Here is a 22,792-nt window from a genome sequence, read left to right as displayed (position 1 = left end):
CACTTTGCTGAGAGAAGTAGTTTTTCAGATGCAAACTCTCTGACCAAGACAGTTGCTGGTTTGGCAAAGCCCACACCAGGGGGTGATTAGGATTGTCTAAAGAGATTGTAGGTCACTGTTTAAGAATAGGAAATGCAATTTTCAAATTGGAAAAATGCTCAAAAAATTATGTGGGCCTGTGAAGCTCATAAACTATGCCCTGTGGGGCATAGTTTAGTTGGAGGTGCTAAGCAATGTACAATATTCAATTTAACAAACATTCCTTAAGTATTGTGACATTTTAAAAGTTTGAGAGACAAAGTTTCTGGGTAATTCAATCACCTTATTAATAAGGCTAGCATGTTATTAATAAAAGAAGGTCAGTGGCACTCTCAAATGCCAAAGACCCTCATGGCAGTAGGTTCATAGCTTACATGCCCTTGGAAGAGGAGTGTTCCTGAGGGTGGCAATCAACTCTGGTTAACAATTGATGAGAGAATGATTATTACAATGAGGGGCTGGCCTTATTCTAAGGAAGTTGGATTATGTCATTTACTTCTAAATTGCCCAGCCTTGGGCAATTAAAAAAATTCATCCCCACCCAAGCCTGACTAGAGCACAATGGTCTTCCTCACCTGGGTGGGGTCTGAACAAGATTATTAAGAAAGTTAATCCAATCTCATTTTCAGCAATGTCCTTCAGAGACTCAACTTTTGATATGAGGACTTTAGAAAAAGAGGGGACTCTAGATCTCCCCAAATCACTGGTTATTAATAATTATTTTTCTCAATATCTACTATGTGCAAAGCTCTATGCTAGTAGGCACTAGAGAAATATAAAGTTTAGATAAGGCACCACTCCTCTAATCAAAGGGACTACGATTTAAGAAAGAAATGTGAAATGTACACATTAGTGTAACACAAATTGGTATGCGGTACATTTTTTTGAGAGAGGTACAAGAATTGCTATGAGCTATGAGAGGAGACTAGTCATTCTTGAGGAGAGAGGGGAAGACAAAAGGTTCAAAGATTGCTGTATGTATAGGAATGGATTTTCATTCCTGCATTTCTAGTAACATGATCTACATGCTGCCATACACTAAATATAATGAAGCTTGCTATGAGGGAAAAGATAGCATGCCCCCAGAAAACAAGAATGAGTTTCCAAAAATTTCTAACAAGGGAGGTTCTTTATAAAAGGTATCCTTTTATTAAAAAATGACAATCAAGATTAATATATTTTTGTCTTTTCTATTTTTTTGTCATGAGTGACCTGTTTGAATAGGTCAGGTTGAAACTAATTTAATTTTATTTTTAAACAGTGTGTTCTTATCTTTATCCTTTTTTCTAATATGATGTTTATTTTGACCTTTAACTAGTCAATGGCCTATCACTGACCAGGTGCTTTCTGTCTACTAATATAAACTGAGTTTCATTTCTTTAAATTTTCTATAGCCACTATACCCAGTGCTTTATGATTCTCTTCCAAAAGTTCATAACACAGAGTCCTAAATCTGTAAGCTTTTGTTCTCTTTTGTTTCTTAAACCTTAATCATATTTTCCATTATATTTTTTATCATCCTCCCTTGTACCCACCTTTGTATTGAAATCACGAAGTATCAAAGTATAAGTTGACTTATTTTAGAGCTTCTTGTCAAATAGGTTCATAGAATTTATTTTGTCATCTTTTCCAACAAACATTGACATGTATTTTGGTCTTTTTTTGTTTATGTTTACAATTAATATTTCAAGATGAAATTCCATGTCTCCGTGAAATGATTCTTAGTGACTTTGGGCACATGATGATACCAACGTGTTCTTCTCTAAGGAAAATCCCATGAGCTATCCTTCCTTCATAGCTACAGCTCCCTTTGTCTTCACTCCATTTATCCCAAGAATGTCAGTATGGACATTTCTTACTTCTTCCAATATTATGTCAATATATTTGGTCACTGGGGGAAAAATCACATTTAAAATATCAAAAATTAAGTTGATCTTTATAGATTTTCTAAAAACTTGATGCTTGATAACCTCTGTACCCTTTTTTTCACTACCCCATCACTCATGCTGTAAAAACAGAGGTAAACAAGGGCCATAATTTTTTTTTCTTTATTTCGTGAGTTGCCACAGCCATAAACTGATGCCCTACTGACCGACCTACTATTTATGACCATACTTAGCTACTTTGGTCATTGAACAGCAGATAGTAGGTAGTTTTGGGAAAGTTTCCTATTCTTGACTTCTGGAAAGAGGATAAGAGACAGGGTAATAGAACATAGTCATTAAATCAGATACCTAGAAGGAACTTTGGAAATAAAACCACCTTGTTTTATACATGAAGAAACTGGGACTGAGAGAAGTAAAGTCATTTATTTGCTCAAGGTCATGCAGCATAAATTATATGAACTTATTTGACAAGAAGCTCTAAAATTTAAAAGTTTACCTTGCTACTTTCATAACTCCATTTCTATACTTTAATTCTTTATAGCCACATGCTACATTATGTAATATCATACATATTCCTCCTACCTTTTTTCCAATATGTCAGTGGATCTATGATCATATCAAATAGATATTTTCTCTAAGAATTCAATTTCCATTAATGCCTGCCTAACCTGTTACTCTTATCCATGTCATCACATAACTTCAATACCAGGTGGCACCAAGCCTGTTTGAAGCCTTCCTCTAACTTTTTTCAAATTATATAGATACTTATGGAACATGTGGGCTGTCCCATTGCTCTTCACTATATGAACATTATTATTGTTGTTGTGCGATGATGGTGGTGGTTGTTTTTTTGGTTCTCTCATCTGTCAAATGTGAGATTGGACAAGATGACCTTGTACCTTCCAGCTTTAGATCTATGATCCTATGATGATAATTCTTTATACTACTTCTCCTACATAGTCCCTCATTTATAATGTTTTGGAGCACTGGTCATGAGTTTCTAGCCCACTTCATTCACACTATATTCCTTCTTTTCCATTGTCCTTTGGTGATCTTGAACTTTAATTCTTTTGCCAATTCATGACCCATAGCCATAGGATCTTATCACTGTTATATTGGTGCTATAAAGATTAGCCTCTGCTGTATGGGGCTATGTTTGGTATTACTAAAATAACTCTGCTGCTTTCCAAAGGCAAACTAGCATGTTCTCTTCCTATTCAAATTACGGTCTAGCTCATTTTCAATTTACATTGTTTGTCACAGATATACATATTGATGGACAAATTCTAAAGGTTGTTCATATAACTAATCTGTTATACCCTAAACAGAAAGTATTTTCATCCACTTGGCTATATGAATAGATTAGCCAAACCCTTTTAAGTCATTATAGATCTCATTTATAAAATTCTACAATGTTCTAGGGATTGATGCTAGGGGACTTCAGTTGACTGATCCCTTTTCCTTACCTATTGCAATTTCACTATAATCATGCTTCTCTCTGGCTATCTAAATTTCACCAATGAAGCACAGCCCACCTAAATATTCATGCTTTCAGAATACTTCAATCTCCAAAATATGTACTTGCTCTATTTCTCCCCCCCTTGTCACTAAAATTCCTGTTCCCTTGGTGGATGTCAGATAACCAATCTGATTTAACTAATCTGTAATAAATGATGAATAGAAGATAGCTCCTCAACCCCTTCCATCTTAATCTTCCTGTGAATCTTTGCCTAATTCAGATGACTCACTAATTGGTAAAATTTCAAACAAAGCACAAAAGATATCTGGGGTAGTCAGCCCTACTCACTTTACTCTTCCTCTATGTAAGGCCATGTGTAGGAGGAAAATGGAATATTGGTGGCCACTATATACTGCCTTCCAGTGGGGTGGAACAAGGAGCTGAAGAAACCTAGATGAGTCACCCAGAAAAGCCCAAATTGGTAGACATTCATGCTTATACAGCATGAAGTACTGTAACTCCAGACATCCTGCTGAAAAGGTGTATCAGATCCCAAGTTCTTAGTCATGGTAGCCAGATCAAGTTAAGCACAGAATCTTGGGGCTAAACGTTCTTAAGGCAGGACAAGGTATTCTCCTCTGCTATAAGAGTGGCCTTTATTTTATTCAAAGTCAAAGGTGGATGCAGGCAAACTGAGCTTGGAGAGAGTGGGTGGTGAATGAAAGCAAAAAATAACAGTGGCTCACTAACATTCTGGAAGCTCTGGAGCTAGAGGCCCCAATTCTCATTTGCTCTTCTATCTAAATACCATGTCTCCCTTTTCCTCCTGTGGGGGGAAGGTGGAGAGTCAAGAGGTCTTGATCATTGCTTTAGTTCTGCTACTGCCATCATATTTCAATCTGGATCCTGAGGGCCTGAATATCCTGGTCTGATCAGCAGTCAACAATACGGGGAAAATTCCCACATTAACAGAAAAGTCTTTCTGTCATTAAACCAAAGCAGCCTTGGAACCCCATTTGCTGCACTTTTTGGGTATGAAGGATAGGCACACATCATGTCCTTATCATGATGTAAGCTCTTTGAGAGTAAAGACTGTCTTTGCTTTTTATCCCTAGTGCTTAACACAGTTCACGTAACATAGTAACCATTTTGATTTATACTTTTTCATTCATTTTATTCATTTGGAAGCTCTAATAAAAACTGGACCCAACTACCGCTTGTTCAAGAAATGGGAAGCCTTAGTCATGTATATTCTCTTTGGTTATATATCCTTAGATATTAAGAGGATTCTCAAGGCTTCTTTCAGTTCATGCTGTTATTACAAGTGACTTCAGATATATTTGATTTCTATATTTTACAGTAGTAGTTAGTATAATTCTTCACTAAAATACTATTGTGATGACCCATCAAGGAATGGAAGTGTGGTTCTGAGTTGTCAAACACTATGCCAGTAGAACCCAAGCTGTTCCAAATCCTTTCAATCTTTAAAGGTTTACAGGATAGCCTAGTGATGGACTGTTGCCCATTATCTATGGATAACTAGTTTGACCACATGACATATTTTTTTACTAGTATCAACAACTCTTAGAAATAGTTTGCAAAGCCATGGGAAGGATGGGGAGGGGGAGGAAGAACAAAATGAGGTATGATTTGTCCTTGGTTAGGGGAATATCCACACCCTTGAAATCATGGGTGCTTGAAGTAAATAATTACTATTGTTTGTGTCCACTTCTTGACATTTATACTTAATTAACCTTACAGATTTAGATACTTAGGAAGACAGATAGATAAGCAGGTAGATTGTGTACATATTGATGTACTAAGCTCTGTGCTAAACTGAAAATACAGACACAAAAAAGCAAAATAGTTCCTTTCCTTCAAGGAGCTTACCTTTTAATGGAGGAAGAAAACTCATAGGGGGATAAAAGAGGGGTGCTAGAATGGCAGAGGCAGAGAAGGAGTCCTGAGCCCAGACAAGATAAGGCAAAAGCTCACCTATCAATGTCAAGGTGACCAGGGAGGAGGAAATAGAATAAGAGTAGGACGAGAGTGAGGAGATAGCAAGTAAGTGGCATGAAGGCCTGAGCCTCAGCAAGATAAGAAAACATATTTAAGTTGCCTATATCATTGAATATCTATCATATTGACTTCTTAGTATGTTTTATTTGATTGCAACACTAAATTTAATACATATATGCACAACCTCTATAGCTTCCTGTGTATGCAGCATGGTTGCTGTTACTGTTCAGTTGTTTTCCAATCATGGCTGACTCTTCATGACCCCATTAGAGGTTTTCTTAGCAAAGGGTTGGAGTGGTTTTCCATTTCCTTCTCCAGCCCATTTTATAGATAAGGAACTGAGGTAAACAGGGATCACATAGCTTATAGGTATCTGAGGTCAGATTTGAACTCATGAAGATGAGTCTTCCTGATTCCAGGCCCTGGGCTCTATCCACTACACTGCTTAGCTGCCCCAAGCAGCATAGTTACCTACTTATAATTCTTAAAATTATAAAAATTATTGGCCCTTTCAATGATCTCTAAATATTGTATCATGAAATTCTTCCTTCTATTTTATTATGGTTCTTGTTCCTCTCACTGATGTATAGTTAGCAGCTTCTCCCTTGACCTTTTATTTCTCCTCACAGTATCACCAGACTTATTTATTCTCCATTTAATAATTACACTGACAACTCTCTCCTTTTGGTTTTTATCACCATTTGACCTTTTCTACACATCTCCTTTTTTGTTTTCTTTAACATTTTGCTTATTGACTATGCTCTTGTGCCCATACACTGTTTTGCTTTGTTATTGTCTTCTGTATGACCTCTCACCAGGTTCAGGAGGAGATGTCTTGTTTTCTCTCATATTCACTTATACTTTTCTTGAAGTTATGTACCACTCGTTACCGTAGCAGGAGAGATATTGTTCTGAACACCTCTTATCTGAGTGACCCCTTCTCTGTACCCTGGATCCTCTTTGGAAGTGTCAGCTAATGTTCAAGGAGCAAGGACATCATTCTGAATATATAGTTAACTTCTTTCACTGGAACAAATGTTATCATACTCCTGTTGGTAGTTGACTGTGGAAACAAAAGCAAAAGCTTCATTAGCAATAGAGATAAGTGACTATGAGTTGACTAGATACACTCAAGCATATGTGGAGTTCAGGGGGAAAGTATAAAGAAAAGCTAGAAGAATTGGCAGAGTTAGAAGGCAGACACCAAGGAAAATGTCCAGAGTTGTAGAAGAAAAAAAGAATAGGGGAACAAAGGCAGAAGCAATAACATAACAGTGACCTATAATTAGCAGCTTGGTCAGAGGGGCAGAATGCTTTTGCTCAGTCTCATAATGCCAATTGTCATGGGGATCCAAAGTGGTGCTACCTGACTTTCACTAACAACTGTTTTCTACCATCACACAGTCACACTTATTATCCCTGGGGGCTTTCCTGTTTTGCAGTTGTGTGAATGGAAAACAAAGGACAGTGCTGGAGCTAGCTTTCTTATGTTGTTTCCATATACACACACATTGATTTAGGGGTCATCAATGTATCTGCCATAAGAAAGGAGTCTATAAAAGGAATTTCTACAGGAAAATGAAAGCTAAATCTCTTCCTGGTACTCATAAGAAAGAGAATAAGAAGAGCAAGGGATGAAAAAAGGGGAAATTATATACAGAAAGGAAAATGGGTACAGAGTAACAGGCAAGATAGACTGAGAAAGAAGAGACTAGAGATGCAATGATCTAGCATATATCAAGGTAGTTTGTATTTGCAAAAAAACTCCCTGATTTTTTTAAAAAGATAGACCTTGCTGAATTTTTTTTTTAAGAAAGGTAACTTAATTCCCACATAAAATTCAGAAACAGTCACTCTTGAAATCAGCTTATTTTCGTTTTCAATTACTAAATCTTTTTTTTAGGGGGAAGTCAGGGCAATTGGGATTAAGTGACTTGCCCAAGGTCACACAGCTAGTAAGTGTGTCAAGTGTCTGAGGCTGGATTTTGTAAGAAATGGGAGGAGGAGTTTTGTTTCCACAGAACTAAAGGTGTGCTTCCCCGCCCTTCCCCACCCCAGCTTTAGCGGAGACCAGGCCTCAAGGTCGGTCAGGTGAGAGGTCAGAGGCTTGCACACATGTGCATACTTTTTGAGAAGGCAGTCTAGGGAATTAGAGAGGCCAAACCCACTTGAACCAGTTCAAGCTTATCTAGGGTCTGGTCTTGGTCAAGAATCCAGGCCTACTGATTTGCATCATTTGCATATGTTAAAGAGGGAAAGTAGGGGAAGTAAAAGAATATAGTTTAATCCTAAACTAAGACAAGGAAAATCTAATTAACTTCACTTTTGCTTCTGTACCCTTATTATCCTATTTATATAAACTGTATAACCTAGGAAAACTATGTAAAAAAACAAAGATTGTAAACTAACCATAACTCTAGCAGGAGTGGAGGGAATGGTTACCCCTGCTCCTGCAGCTGTATCAGTGTGAGTGTTCCCATGAGCACTACACCTGCTCTCTCGAGGAGCGTAATAAAATGCCTTCCTCTGCCCACTCTAGTCTTGAGTTCTTTGGGTGAGAATGGGTAAATCACATGGATTTTCCTAAGGTCAAGTGAGGGGAAGCAACAGGCAGCGGAAGCCCCCCGGGCTTACTCCTGGATCTTGTCTTGGGGTGCCCTGTGATCCCCACTGCGGTGTTAAGAGGGCTACCACCCTGGATTCCCTTGGGGAACCCTGCGGTCTGCACAGCCTTCTTAAGGGGACATAACTTGGGACTTCCGGCCCTGTCTCGGGAGCCTTGTGATCTTACCGCCATCTTAAGGGGCCATACTTGGGTCCTCCTTAAGGTCTGACCCCTAGGAGGCCCTGTAATCCCCACAGATTAAGGGATGGCTACCACTTGGTCTTCCTCTGGGATTCCTGTGGTCTGTATAGCCTTCCCTAGGGATTATCACAGGTTTCTTCCTCAGGACTTTGGCCCTGCCTAGGAAGTCCAGTGATCCCCAAAGCCATGTTTCTCACAATTTGAACTCAAGTCCTCCTGACTCCAGGGCCAGTGCTCTACTCATTGTGCCACCTAGCTGTCCCAATTACTAAATCTTTGTACTCCTGTTCTGGAACATATAAAGTATCATAACTCATCATTACAGATGAATGAACCTACTTCTCTGTTTTGTTGCCATTCTGTATATTGCCATCAATAAGGTAAAGATATGTAAATATGTGTTGCATTTTTGCTATGATAAGCATAAATGAAATGAACATACGAGATCCACAGATCAGATAGAATTAAACTGCAAGCCATATTTGGTAGTCAGTTTTCCCACCCTTGCTCCAAGCAGAAGATGAATTCATAAAGAAATGAATAAACCAGATTTTCAAAAATTCTTTAATTCTTCTTTCCAGGTTCAAAACTTTGATGTCATCCTTGACTTCTCACTCTCATTCACTTCACATAACCAAACAGGTGCCAAATCTTGTTATTTCTGCCTTTACAATTCCTGAATAAAGTCCCTACCCACATAAACACCACTAGAATCTAAGTTCTTGATGCCTTTCTATTCCAATAGTTTCCTAATTTGTCCCCTTACCTCAACTGTTTCCCCATTTGAATACATCTTCCATATAGCTGCCAAAGTCATTTCCTTAAAGCAAAAGTTTGACTTTCTCATTCCCTTCCTCAATGACTTCCTGTGATTCTTTAACTTCTTTTTGTTGTTGTGTAGTCAATTAGTCATGTACAACTCTTCATGACCCCTTTTGGTGTTTTCTTGGCAAAGATACTGCAGTCGTTTGCCATTTCCTTCTCCAGCTCATTTTACAGATGGGGAACCAAGGCAAATAGGGTTAAGAGACTTGCCCAGGGTTACAAAGCTAGTAAGTGTCTGAGACCACATTTGAACCCAAGTCCTCCTGATTCTAGGGCCAGCTCCACCTAGATACCCAAAAACCCATTTCATTATTTTTCATCCTACAGCCACTACTTAGGATCAAATATAAACTGCTCTGACACTTAAAACTTTTCATAGCTTTGGTTGCACCATACCTTTTGAGTCATATTACACATTAGTGTTTATCATGCACACTATGGTCCAATCAAATTGTTCCTCACTTGTGTCATTCCACATCCAGTTTCCATGTCTTTGCCTTGTGTGTCCTCAATTCCTAGAATGCACTCCCTACTCACTTTTGCCTCTTAGAATCTTTAGCTTCCTTCAGGACTTAGCTTAAGTGTTATCTTTTACATAAAGTCAAGTCAAATCAACAAACATTTATTAAGTGCCTACTATGTGCCAGACATGGTGCTAAGTGCTGGAGATATAAAGAAGGGCCAAATAAATAAACAAACAGACAAACACTGTTCTTAAGGACTGATCTCCCAAACATTTAATGCTTTCTCCTTGAATTATCTTTTATTCCCTGCTAGAATGTAAACACCATGAGGGCAGGGATTGTTTTGCTTTTGTCCTTTTATGCTTAACACTTGGCACAATGCCTAGTACACAAAAGACACTTTGCCTGATGAAGGCTTTCTGGCTTTCCCTAGCTTAAAATGCTCTCTTATAAAAGTGTTGCCATCAAAAAGGTGAAGACATCTAAATATATCCTTTGTTTCCACCATACCTTGTATTATGTTTATTTGTGTGGCATTGCATTCCCCCAGAAGAATGCATGTTCTTTGAGGATATGGACTATTATTGTTTTCATATTTTTATAGAAAGAACCTACTTTGCTCATAAAACCTTACACACAGTAGCTTTTTTTAATAAATATCTTACATATATTTGGTTAATCAAATTTGGTTAATCAAAAAATGAAGAAAATTCACTAATAAAAACACAGAAAGAATTATTTTCTTTTAATGTATTTTATTTATTTAATTTAATATTTCCTAATTACATGTAAAAAAATTTAACATTCATTTTTTGAAGTTTTGAGGTCTAAATTCTATCTCTCCACCTCTTCTGCCATCCTTTGAGAAAGCAAGCAATATGGTATCAATTATATATATGAAGTAATGAAAAACATTTCCATATTAGCCATATTACAAAAGAAAACAAAAATAAAGTTTTAAAAACTATGTTTCAATCTGCACTCAGAGTTCATCAGTTCTTTCTCTGGACATGGATAGTGTTTTTCAGCATAGATTCTTTGGAACTGTCTTGAATTATTGTATTTATCAGAGTACCTAAGTCTTTCACAGTTAATCATCCTTACAATATTGCTGTTACTATGTACAATGTTTTCCTGGTTCTGCTCACTATACTTTGCATCATCAATCTCCCCTGGGTTTCTTTTTCTGAAACCATCCCCCTTGTCATTTCTTATAGCACAATATTCCATCCCAATCATGCATCACAACTTGTTCAGCCCTTGCCCAATTGATGGCCATCCCCTTAATTTCCAATTCTTTGCCACTACAAAAAGAGCTGCCATGATTTTTTTTTGGTAAGTGGGTCCTTTTCTATTTTCTTTGATTTAACAGATCTAGTAGTGGTTTTGTTGGGTGAAAGAGCATGCAGTTTTATTGCTCTTAGGACATATTTTTACACTGTTCTCCAGAATAGTTGGACTAGTTCACAACTCCACCAACAATACATTAGTGTCCCCATCCTCTTCAGCATTTGTCATTTTCCTGTTTGGTCTTGTTTGCCAAACTGATAGATGTGAAGTGGTATTCAGAGTTGTTTTAGTTTGCATTTCTCTAATCATTAATGAATTAGAGCACTTTTTATGTGACTACAGATAGCTTTGAATTCTTCTTTTGAAAACTGCATGTTCATAGCTTTTGACCATTTGTCAATCGGGGGATGACTCATTTTTTTTGTAAATTTGGCCCAGTTCTCCATATATTAGAGAAATGAGGCCTTTATCAGGAAAACTTGCTATAAATATTTTTTCTCAGTTTCTTTTTTCCTTCTAGTTGTGGCCCCATTAGCTTTGTTTGTGCAAAAATGTTTTAATTTCATGTAATAAAAATTATCAATTTTATTTCCAGTGATCCACTCTATTTCTTGTTTGGTTATAAACTTTCTTCCATTATCCATAGATCTGACAGGTACATTTTTCCATGCTCCCTTAATTTGTTTATAATTTCAACCTTTGTGTCTAAATCATTTATCCATTTTGACTTTATCTTGCTATGTGGTATGAGATGTTGGTCTATGGCTATTTTCTGCCAAACTCTTTCCAGTTTTCCCAGCAACTTTTTTCAAATGATGAGTTCTTACCTCAAAAGGTTGGATCTTTGAATATATCAAACACTAGATTATTATAGTCAATTCATTACTATATATTGTGCACCTCATCTAGTCTACTGTTTTGGTCTCCTTAGTTTAGGTTTAAATATCATATTTGTTTCATAAGAGGAACTTGGTAGAACTCCTTCTCTACCTATTTTTTCAAATAGTTCATTATAGTATTGGGATTAATTGTTCTTTAAATGTTTCATAGAATTTACTTCTAAATCCATTTGGTCCTGGGGATTTTTTCTTAGGCAGCTCATTGACGTTTATTTCTTTTTAAAGAATAGGTTTATTTAAGTATTATATTATCTCTTTTATTAAACTGGGCAGTTTATATTTTTGTAAATATTCATATATTTCACTTAGTTTTACTGGCATGTAATTGGGCAAAATGTCTTCTTAGAATTGCTTTACTTTCATATTCATTGGTAGTGCTATTGCCAACAAATCCATGACAGAGACCTTCACATATTCTTTTGCCACTTGTCACTGATTATGCTCACATCCAGATTCTTGGTCCATTGGATTCTCCTTAGATAGAAACCAAAACCATTTTTTGATCCTGTTACAGCATTGTCACCACTGTCTCGACAAGTAGATATAGCTCTGCAGGAACTCAGATCTAGGCACTAGGTCTACCAAGACTGCCAAGTCCTTTGCCTGGTCCTAGGAGTGTCTATCCTTCATTCACTCACAACAATTCAAAACCAGTTAATTTTCTCTAAGCATTGATTCAATGTCAATGTCCTTACTCAGACAACTTCCACATTCATTCTCTTGTATTCTACACTCACACTTGACATACACTCAAAAACTGATGTGTATTCTACCTTCCATTTCACTCTTTTGATCTACTTCATTCACTCAATAATTGCTTCACTATCTTGACATTCCCTCCACAAACATTGAAGGATCAGATCTTTTAGCACCATACCAAACAATGAATATCAGTGTTTAAAAAAAAATCTGTGTTCTTTTATAGCACATAGGTGGCATATAACACATACCTAAAATATTAAACATAGGGTTAAAAAAGGAACCAATTATATTAAAATACAGATATCATTTTTTTTTAAAGTTCACATATATGGGCCAAATGAAGAAATGAATCATTCAAAACTACTATATCATACTCTCCCAAATGTCAAGACCCTCAAGGGAAACCATTGAAATAATGGTACCTTGTATGATGGGGAAATTTTTCTATAGGATGGTGTTTTACTTTCTTTTTTTACCTTCAGGTTGTGAGACATTACAAAAGATCTAGACAAACTTTAAAAAGTGAAAGGTAAAAAAATATAGCAATCTAGAAAACTAACCTCAGAAGTGAGAAAAAGGTAGGGGAGAGGAAATACTATTGAAAGGAGCAGGTTTTTTCTGACTGAAACTGAAACTCTCTGTTCCCTACAGTAGTAGATTCAGGTTACCATTTTGGCATGGAAATCCAACAATAGGAGCTTGTTCAAATCATACAAATAGAAGATTTTTAAAAAGATTTAAAAAAAAAAGACAGTTGAATTCCTGCTGTTCTCACTATTTTGAGACGATTTTGTTGTACCATTTTCTTGGATGACCTGTTTTGACAGTGGTAAAAGATTTCAAAGACTAGAAATTGTAATGGATCAATGATCTTTTATCCAGGAAAACCTCTAAAAAGAGTTTAACACAAAAAAGATAACAATTCTGTTACCTCTGAATTCCAGGATCTTCCTGATTACTGGTTTGGTCTAGTCATTTATTACCATATTAGTTGACAGCTTTCATTTTAACACATTTTACTCAGTGATATGTATAATGAGAAAAATATGCTGTACATATTAATGTATATGCAGTTATCCTTAAATACTATCAAAACTACAAGAATGGATCTGTACAATGTGTAATGCACATATGCATAAACTTTTTTATGTTTTTATATAGAATACATAAAAAACTTGGTACATTTCATTTTTATTTGCTGTTAAAACTTTATTTTAAATACCTTTCTCAAAAATGCTAAAGGATTAACATTTGTACAAGTAATTGTAATTTCATTTGCTGAACCATTGAATTCTGTTCAATTAAATAATAATTGTTAATTCTATTTACAAATAGTAGGAAAATATATTTTTTACAGCTTATTCTGTAAAGTAAAAGCCTATTCTTTTTAATTCCAACATTCCACTTGTGTTCCTGTATGGCAGCAATTCATAACTAAAAATGAGTATAACATTGAGGAAAATGGAAAAATATATGATGGCTATGAGCATGCTGCAACATATCACCAATGAGTTATTCTAAAGAAAATTTGTGAAGCAAACAGTTTTATCATGGAAATAGGTGATAGAAAAAGAAAATAGGTTGATCACATAGCAAGGACAAGAAATGGCAAGTGGACAGCTAGTTATTTCCCCTGGTACCTTCCTAATGTCAGGAGAAAGTGAGCAAGGGCTCTAGCCTGTTGAATCCAGATGCCCTGTGGTATACTTATAGGAGGACATATACTAGAGTTGCACAATATTAGCAGGCATGAATGGGTTTCAATCTTCTTCATTTGATGAAACTTCCAAATCAGTGAAGTCATAGATCCATTTGAGCTTTTGAGTACAGTGTTCTCCAGGTCTCAGCAGCAAAAGTCCCATTGCTAGTTACCCTCTTCAAAATGATGAGGGGAAATCAAATTCCTGTTTTCCAATTCAATGACTGAAAATCAGTGACATGTTTATTAAACTTTGTAAAAATTCCTCAACCATAACTTTACAGGCAAACAATCCAGGAGAAATATGTCTTTTGTAAGTGGAAGCCAACAAGTCTTTGCATAATGTGGATCTGTTATTAGCTTTAGAGTTGTATATTTGCTGCTATTAGAAATTACAAGTATAAGTCTGTGTGTGTGTGTGCGTGCATGTGTGTAAAGAGAGAGAGAGAGTCCTGGATATTGTAAAAATAATGCTGCTTGCTGCTATTGTGGCTGTGTAAGGCCAATAATACCAGAACACAGGAGGGCTGCTAGCACAGGTTCTTTGATCTGCTTTTCTAAGGAAAGCAACTTTAAGGTGTTAACAATCTTGCTTTAATTACATACATATATCATTAACTTAGTTCAGGGGGAAAAGTCAGCAAATAGAAACAGAAATTACAACAGAGAAAATATAAACAGATCAACAAACAGACAGGTTTCTGTCTGACCATAGCAATACATACATAGTTACCAGAGAGAGAAGTACCAATATCTGGGTTTTCAAAGCCGGGGGCTCTAACAGCTACCCAGAGTCTCATCTGGCCAAATCACCAACACTCTTCCAAGGAATGTGCCCACAAAGCAAAATGATAACCTTGGAGTACATATATACTTCTTCAGGGTCAGAGGGTGTCACAACCATGGAACTCAAACCCATATGACCTAAGCCTTCCCATGACTTAAGCAGGTCATCAAAGACTCTTGATTCAATCAAAGACTTGATAGAAACAAAGACAAGACTCAAAGGCATTTGATTGCCTTAGTGCTGAAAAGGATTCCAAAACAAAAAACAACAAAAAGTCCCACTTTACTTGCTATTACAGATATGCGCTCAAAGACTCTATGGTTAAAATACAGATATATTACTTATGATGTTTGTACTCTTGGGCAAGTCATGTCACCTCTATGAGCTTCCCTTTCTTCATCTATAAATCCACTGTTTTAGTGAGTCAGTAGTGTGATGTGGCACCCCCAACACATAAAGTAATTTTATGATGCATTAATAGAAATATCATTTCCCAAATGAGGGAATTAATAGCTAGTCTCTGTTCATCTAAATTATTGTATCATATCTGGAATAGTATGTTTTCTTTGGGGAGCTATATTTTTAGGTAGAATATTGACAAACTGAGGCACATCCAGAGGATGACTTAGAGGATGATGAGAGGACTAGAGACTATGTAATATGGGGAGTAGGAAAGAAACATAGAGAATAGAAAAGATGGAAGTAGCCCTTGGTGTGACAAAGGTTTCCAAATATCTAAAAGGCTGTCAGATGTGGATGGAATCACATTTATTCTCCTTAGCCCAAGAAGACAAAAATAGGAATAATGGGTACATGCTTCACAGAATCAGATTTCTGCTCAGTTCAAGAAAGCACCTCCTTACATTTAGGACCATCCTGAAATGGAATGGACTGTCTCTAAAGACACTGCATTAGACATAATAGGAAACACTCAGGCAAAGAATAGAGAACTACTTGTTAAATATACTTTAAAGGAGACTCATGACTCAGGCAGGGGTTGGAATGGCCGACACAAAACATTGTGGAGAGTCATGGAATGAACACTGAACAGGAAGTCAAAACACCTTGAGTGCAAGTTTAGCTATACCATCTGTTGTTTGTGTGGGTATAGGATGGTTTGTGAGCACTTCTAAAAGGGAAATATCTTCACCAAGACCCAAGATAGGTTTAGTAAGAAAGAATCACATCAAACCATGTTAAATTTACCTTGTCTTGTTTTTGTTGTTGTTTTGATGGCCATAGTAAGCTAATGGATCAGAAAAATACTGTGGATGTAGCCAGGAGTACACTGGTAAATGATTAACTAGCCCTGCAATAAAAAGGACACTTGACATACTTTTCAGTTTCATCTACATTATTAACATTTTTCTCCATCACTTTCTGGGCAATCAACAAAACAATAAACCAAACCCTGATTTGTAGCATGTGTGGATTTCCAAAGTACAAATGCTCATACTAAAAATTTAACATTTGGCTCTAATGAGCCATTTTGAGCTGGCTCCAGCTGTATAATATCCTTGTGAGAGAAAAAGGAACTATGTAACTGTATGATAGTGTAGGGTTATGGACAAATTGAAGTATATTCACAGGAGGATGACCAGGTTCAGGATGTTTAGGGGATATAAAACTGTGTTATAAAAAGACCAATTGAAGGAATCATGGATGTTTGGCCTAAGGAAAGAAAAGGCTTATTGGGGACATGGAAGTCGTCTTCAAATATCAAAAGAGCTATTACATGCAAGAGCAACTAAGCTTTTCATGCTTTATCCTAGAGGTCAACAGAAGGACCATTTAATGGAAATTACAGGAACTCAGATATCAAATTCAATATAGGTAAAGTTTTTCTCATAAATGGAGCAAATGGAGTAGACTACCTTAGAGAATAAGTGAATTCAAAGTAACGTTTTCAAGTAGAGACCAAATAAGCGTTGGTTTGGCCTATTGTAGCCAGGTTTATGAGCTTTGATTATGGACTAGATGACCTTCAAGATCCCTAATACAGATCCTAGTGTTATATTTGTGCTACCTTCCTCACAGCATTGTTGTTAGAATTAAATTATGTAATTCATGCAAAGTGTTTTCTGAACTAGAAAGTGTTATATCAAAGTGAACTATTATTATGAAGATACATTTCAACAATGGAATTCTGTGATTTGAGGATATTCATATTTCCCAAAGGAAAGCTCCTAGTGCTGGGGCTTTTGCTTCTCTCCTTCTAGAGATACTAAAAAGCAAAACGCCAGTATTGCTAAATGACAATAAAGATTAAACTGTTAATAGCACAAAATGTGTTCATTGCTTTTAACCGTTATGAAGAAAAGCTGTGCTTTTAAGAATTTCATTACTTTCTATAATTAAACATTAAATTTTAAATACTGTACAGAAGTGCCAGTGTGTCTTTAGGCTAGATCCTATGTTTTATTCCCCTAGTTGACATTTAAATTGTTTGTGTGTCTGGAGGTTATCTGTCTAGTTCTTTCAAAAATATGAACAATATACTACATATGATATTAGTGATGGAAGAAATAGCCTAAGGTAATTTTATCCATCCCTAGGATGATTTCACCTACACACGCACACACACACACACACATTTTTTTAAGTAAGGATGAATATTATAAAGGTATGTTTGGGTCATGCTATGTCTAGCATATTCATCAAGACTCCCTACATTTTCTAATTTTCATATCAATAAGAATTTCATCTTTGTAAGTCTGCATTCCACAAAGAAATATACTTGCATAAGCATATGGAAATGACTTTATCACAAAGAAGATTTGTGCAGATTTTGCTATTATACTTTGATGGATTTGTAGCCTCATAAATGCAAGCAATTCTTCAACTGGTATACATACCAAACTTTCTATACTGTTCAATCTTCTCTAGTTATGCATAACCTGCTATAATTCCTCCATAGAACAGCTACATGATAACATACTTGAGGCATTCCTTCTAGCCTTTAAATGTTTCATAACTAAGAATAAAGTGCTCAGTTATCTTCTTGATTTGTAACCAGCTTACTTCCTTTTCCTATTATGAATGTTCTTCATGATACCACTCTTATCCCATAAATTGTCACTAGACACATATTGCATACTACTTGTACATACCATGTGTTTCTCCATTGCTTTTCAGGTTGGCCAATAGTTGTGGTTCTTTGGGGATTCCAGTTTTTGATGATTTGAAGCCATATAGCATCAGTGGTAGAATGGTGGTTTCAGAGAAATGTTTGCTTATTCTTCTGGGTTTTTTTCTTCAGAGAATAGTTTGGAATGACTAAAGACCTTCATAATCCCCAAAATATAGTGTCACTCCTGTCTATTTTATACAGTTTTAAGCCTTGCCTATTTTCTGTTGGCAATTCTGAGCAAAACAAAAATAATATATAATTGTATAGTATACATACTATATATTTATATAGTATATGTATGTAAATAGGACTAAGTAAATGGGAGGCCACTACATGTATATCATAGCCTGAACAATAGTTTTTTTTTTCTTTATTCTTTATTCGTTGGGCTAGATGGGTTCTTGAAAGTTGATATCCAGATAATAAATCCTGTGACTGAAGACTTGAGGAAAAGGAGTCGAGTGGTTTCAGGTATTAAGGCACTGGCTAATCATGGGAGTATCAAAGCATCTCTGACACTATGATTGCCTTATATTTCAGTTGATATTTATTAATGCACCTTTAATAAAAACAATATTTGTGGAGTTTTGTTATTCTAGAGTAGAACTTTATCCTACAAAGTGTTCCAAAGGAGTTCTGTACTCTTCCTTGATCAGGCCATATCTATAGCACTGTATTCAGTTCTAGGACCCATATTTAAGGAGAGACATTGAGAAGTTGAAGTGCTTCAAGAGTATTTTTCAACAGAATACTGAAGGGAAACCATACCACCAAAGGATCATTGGAAGTTGCTGAGCCTAGGGGAAGAGAGTTGCAATAGAAATCTTCAAAGAAAATATTTATCCCAGAGAAGAGGGCTGTAATAGAAATATTTAAGGAAAACATTTAGCCTAGGGAAGAAGATTGTCAAAAAATCTTCAAATATGCTGAATGTTATATGGGAGAGGGATTAGGACTGTTCTGCTTGGCCTTGGGGGACCAACTAGTATCAATGTGTGAATAGAAGTTATGGGTAGGAAAATTTGGGATTAATTAAATGAGGAACTTATTAACCAATGGAGTTGTACAAAATTCAAGAAACTTCCTCAGGATGCAATGAGTTCTACAGCCCTAGAGATCTTTAGTATATTGGATAAGTGGATGATAAATTTGATGGAGATATCATGGAAAAGCTTCCTATTTTAGATACGGATTAGACTAGACTAGGTCCTTGCAACTCTCAGTTCTCTAATTAAATACTAGTAAGGTATAGAGAGAAGCATCCAATTATCATCTTCCTACTCACTGACAAGTTTTCCATTGTGGCCCTGCACTAGCCCCTTTCAATCAGTTGCCACTTTGGTGTCCTGTGCTCACCATCCCTTCCATATGCGATTGTCTTTCTCATCAGTGAGGTGACACAAGAAAAATGACTGTGATGAGTTATGTCCATTCCTTCCTAATTCTATTCCCTCTTTCTCAATAACTGAAAATATGATGCAATAATCTTTACCTGTAGCACTATAAACTAGTAGTAATACTGTCTTTCTACATGTTATCTTTAGCCCTACAGCTGGATACAGATATTTGAAGAAGTGCATGTGGTTGTGTAAAAAATAAAATGATTATCCATAATCAATATTATATTATAGAAGAGCATGTTTCCTTTTTTTCCTCAAATGTGTATATTTGTCCTCGTTGTGCCAAATAATTATGAAAATCTTGTTTTTGTATTTGATGGTGTAACCATTAAAGAAATTTTTTTTATTCCAATCATTATTTCATTTCAGTTGTTTTTATGTTCTAGTTTTTATCATTCTCCTCTTTTAATTCTCCTGTGCATACATCCTTTCTTGGAGGCAGAGAGCAAAGAACATGACTATTCAAGTTTTTCTTTTCTTGTAGAAAAATAGTTTGCTTTTTCTTTTTTGACAACAAAAAGAGATGTTTTCATAAAGACTTTACTACCTAAAAGATTAGTTTATTGGGGCATGATCTGGCCATAGGTCTTTGCATTTCAATTATTGGGCATGAGATAAGAATTTCTTTTTCTTGATTATATCTCTTAAGTAACTGACCATCAAGTGTTTGCTTGTTTGTTTTTCAGTAAAACAATCAACAAAACAGAAACCCCAAATTCAATCATTGCTGCCTGTTGTTTTGTTGTTGCAGTGGTTAGATTCTCGTACCCCCTCTGAATCAACAAAAAAAAATCTCATTTTATTTCACTTTGAGAAAACTCTTCATTTTTCCCCTAGACTTTCCATTTCACGCTGTTTGAATTTTATTAAGATCTCTTTACACAAAAGCTAAGTACAGGCTATATGGTGCCCTACGGGATCCCAATTGCTGATTCTATAATGTCTAAAACCTCTTGAGACATTTCATTTCTTCTGGAAATTCCTTCGAGATTCATAGGGAAGCAAGTGAAATCCTTTCGACTGCATGCAGGAAAAATTGAGCCACAAGGAAATTTTCTGTACATCTTTTATAAAGTCTCACCTGACAACTAAAAAATTATCATCAACCCAGTTAATCATTTTGATGATTTTAAGTAAAATATTGTTTTTTTCCAGAAATAGGTCTATGTGATGTGGTCTTTACTTGAAGGGCTTCAATCTTTTACATTATTGCCTTTCATTCGATAATCATTTTGCTTATTAAGAACCTATTACATGCAAAGTTTCTCTAGATCCTCTAGATTATTAGTGAGATACAAAGATAATTAAGAAACTCTTTTGTAGAGCTTATAATTATGATTTTATGATATTTTATAATATTAATAATTTAATGTCCTCTATGTTATATTCTAGGTGTTTTTCCATTGCTCAAAATTCCTACCTATAATCTTGTATCTATTTATTATTACCTGTTCTAAAGGGGTAGGTGATCACCTCCATAGTTCTCATTCTTTGCTTCCACATATCACTTTGATACCACCTAGGGTATGATTATTTTTGCCACGGCAATTCAAGAAACATTCCAATGAGAGATATGGGGGTTGTGATCCACATTGGCAGATGAAGTGCAATTTGCAAAGTGTTGTATATGTATTATCTCATTTGATCCTCAAAACCCTGAAAGTAGGTGCTACACAACTAGTAAATGGCTAAGACAGGATTTGAACTCCAGTATTCCTGACTTCAAGTTCAGTGTTCTATCTACTACATCACTTAGCTGAATAGTATCAATGAAATCATAGATCTTTGAAGGGTATGTGTATTAATTAAAATCTATACTCTTTTTTGCTTTTCCCCAGAGGTCATAAATCAATAGTTTTCTAACATGAGTAAAATGCTTTGATTAAGATGACACCATCTCAGAGTTAAGGTCCCTGTGGACAATGGACATATTAAAAGAAAATAAGTAATTACATTTATTCTTTAGCCCATTACATAAATGTAACCTATAATGCCCTATGTCAATATGAATATTCTTGAGAATTTTTCACTAGTTCAAATTAATACTAATTAAGAATTTCATTCCCTTAAATCTGTTCTCTTTTAGTTCACTTAATTTTTTGTTGGTGTTTATTTGATGGGAGTAGTGGTGGTGCTGGTAGTGGTGGTAGATTGTTTTTGTTTTGTTCCATATCTGCGCCAATGTTGCAAGGGATTAATTAAAACTTTAAAAATTTCAAAGAAACTTTCGATAATAGAGCAAAGATATTCTCTTCATACCTTTCCTTTGCTCCATTCTCACAGGATGTGTGACACAGGAGAAGGACTATTTACCTTTCAAACAAGGGAAGGAGAAATGATCTATCAGAAGGTACACTCCGCGACCTTGGCGATAGCAGAACAGCATGAAAGACTAATGCTAGAGATGGAGCAAAAGGCCCGGGTAAGGACCCCTTTCTGTACCCTAAATGTTTACAGCACTGTGTAATGTGAGCAAATCTGTGCTTTTGGAAGCATATTCCTCCTTTAGGAATGCAGTAGTTAGAGTCCAAGGGTATAATTCTATCCCCTTACCAGGTGTTCAAAAGCTACAGACATTATTAGAAATAGTAACCGTTAGGTACTATACTTATCTCATATTATACTATACATGTGTATACATACATACATACATACATACATATATATATATATATATATATATATATCAACTATACCTTACATGTTCAGTAGCTCTAAACAAGGTGCTTTTCCTTCCCTATAAAAATGTTCATTCTTGTTTACCTAAAATGGAACACATTTCATGGAACAGATAGAAGGCAGAAGAAGAAAGGGCTTGTGGCTCAAACAAGACAATGTTAACTAGGAATATAAAGCTTCTTTATAAGAAGTAGCTAGGTGGTGTAGTGGATAGAACTCTGGGCATAGAGTTAAGAAGACATTAGTTCAAATTTGACCTCAGGCACTTATTTTCTACATGACCCTGGGCAAGTCACTTAACCCTGTTGACTTCAGTTCATTTGCCTTGGTTTATCATCAGCTAGAGAAGGAAATGCCAAACATTGCAATATCTTTGCCAAGAAAACCCTAAAAAGGGGTCACAAAGAATTAGACACAACTGATAATGAATAAACAACAACATCATTGCCTGGTCACCCTGTATGCTCAAGATATTCTATTTTCTCAGTTCTGGGGCCACTACTGATCAGAGCTTGAAGCTTGTTATATTTTATTTGTGGGGGGGGGGGGAGTGTACACACACACACACACACACACACACACATACACACACAGAGTAATACAAAGTTTGCCATACGAGAAAGTTGTGTCCTATCTAGTTTTAGAAACTGAATTTTTTGCCAAAGGGATAATAAGACATGAGAATCATTACAGTTAATAAGTTACCAT

At 35.9% G+C, this 22,792-nt stretch overlaps 1 protein-coding gene across 1 annotated transcript in view; it reads left to right on the top strand.

The window, feature by feature from the left end:
• Window positions 1-22,792, top strand: part of DOK6 (docking protein 6) — a 150,930-nt gene that overhangs the window by 92,452 nt on the left and 35,686 nt on the right. Inside the window, exon 3 of the mRNA XM_036743226.1 lies at window positions 21,689-21,827. Coding sequence (XP_036599121.1) covers window positions 21,689-21,827 — 139 coding nt within the window. The remainder of the gene's footprint in view (window positions 1-21,688; window positions 21,828-22,792) is intronic.

The sequence above is a fragment of the Trichosurus vulpecula genome, chromosome 1, assembly GCF_011100635.1.
Source record: "Trichosurus vulpecula isolate mTriVul1 chromosome 1, mTriVul1.pri, whole genome shotgun sequence".
Classification (NCBI taxonomy): domain Eukaryota; kingdom Metazoa; phylum Chordata; class Mammalia; order Diprotodontia; family Phalangeridae; genus Trichosurus; species Trichosurus vulpecula.
This window is presented reverse-complemented; position numbering and strand designations above follow the sequence as displayed.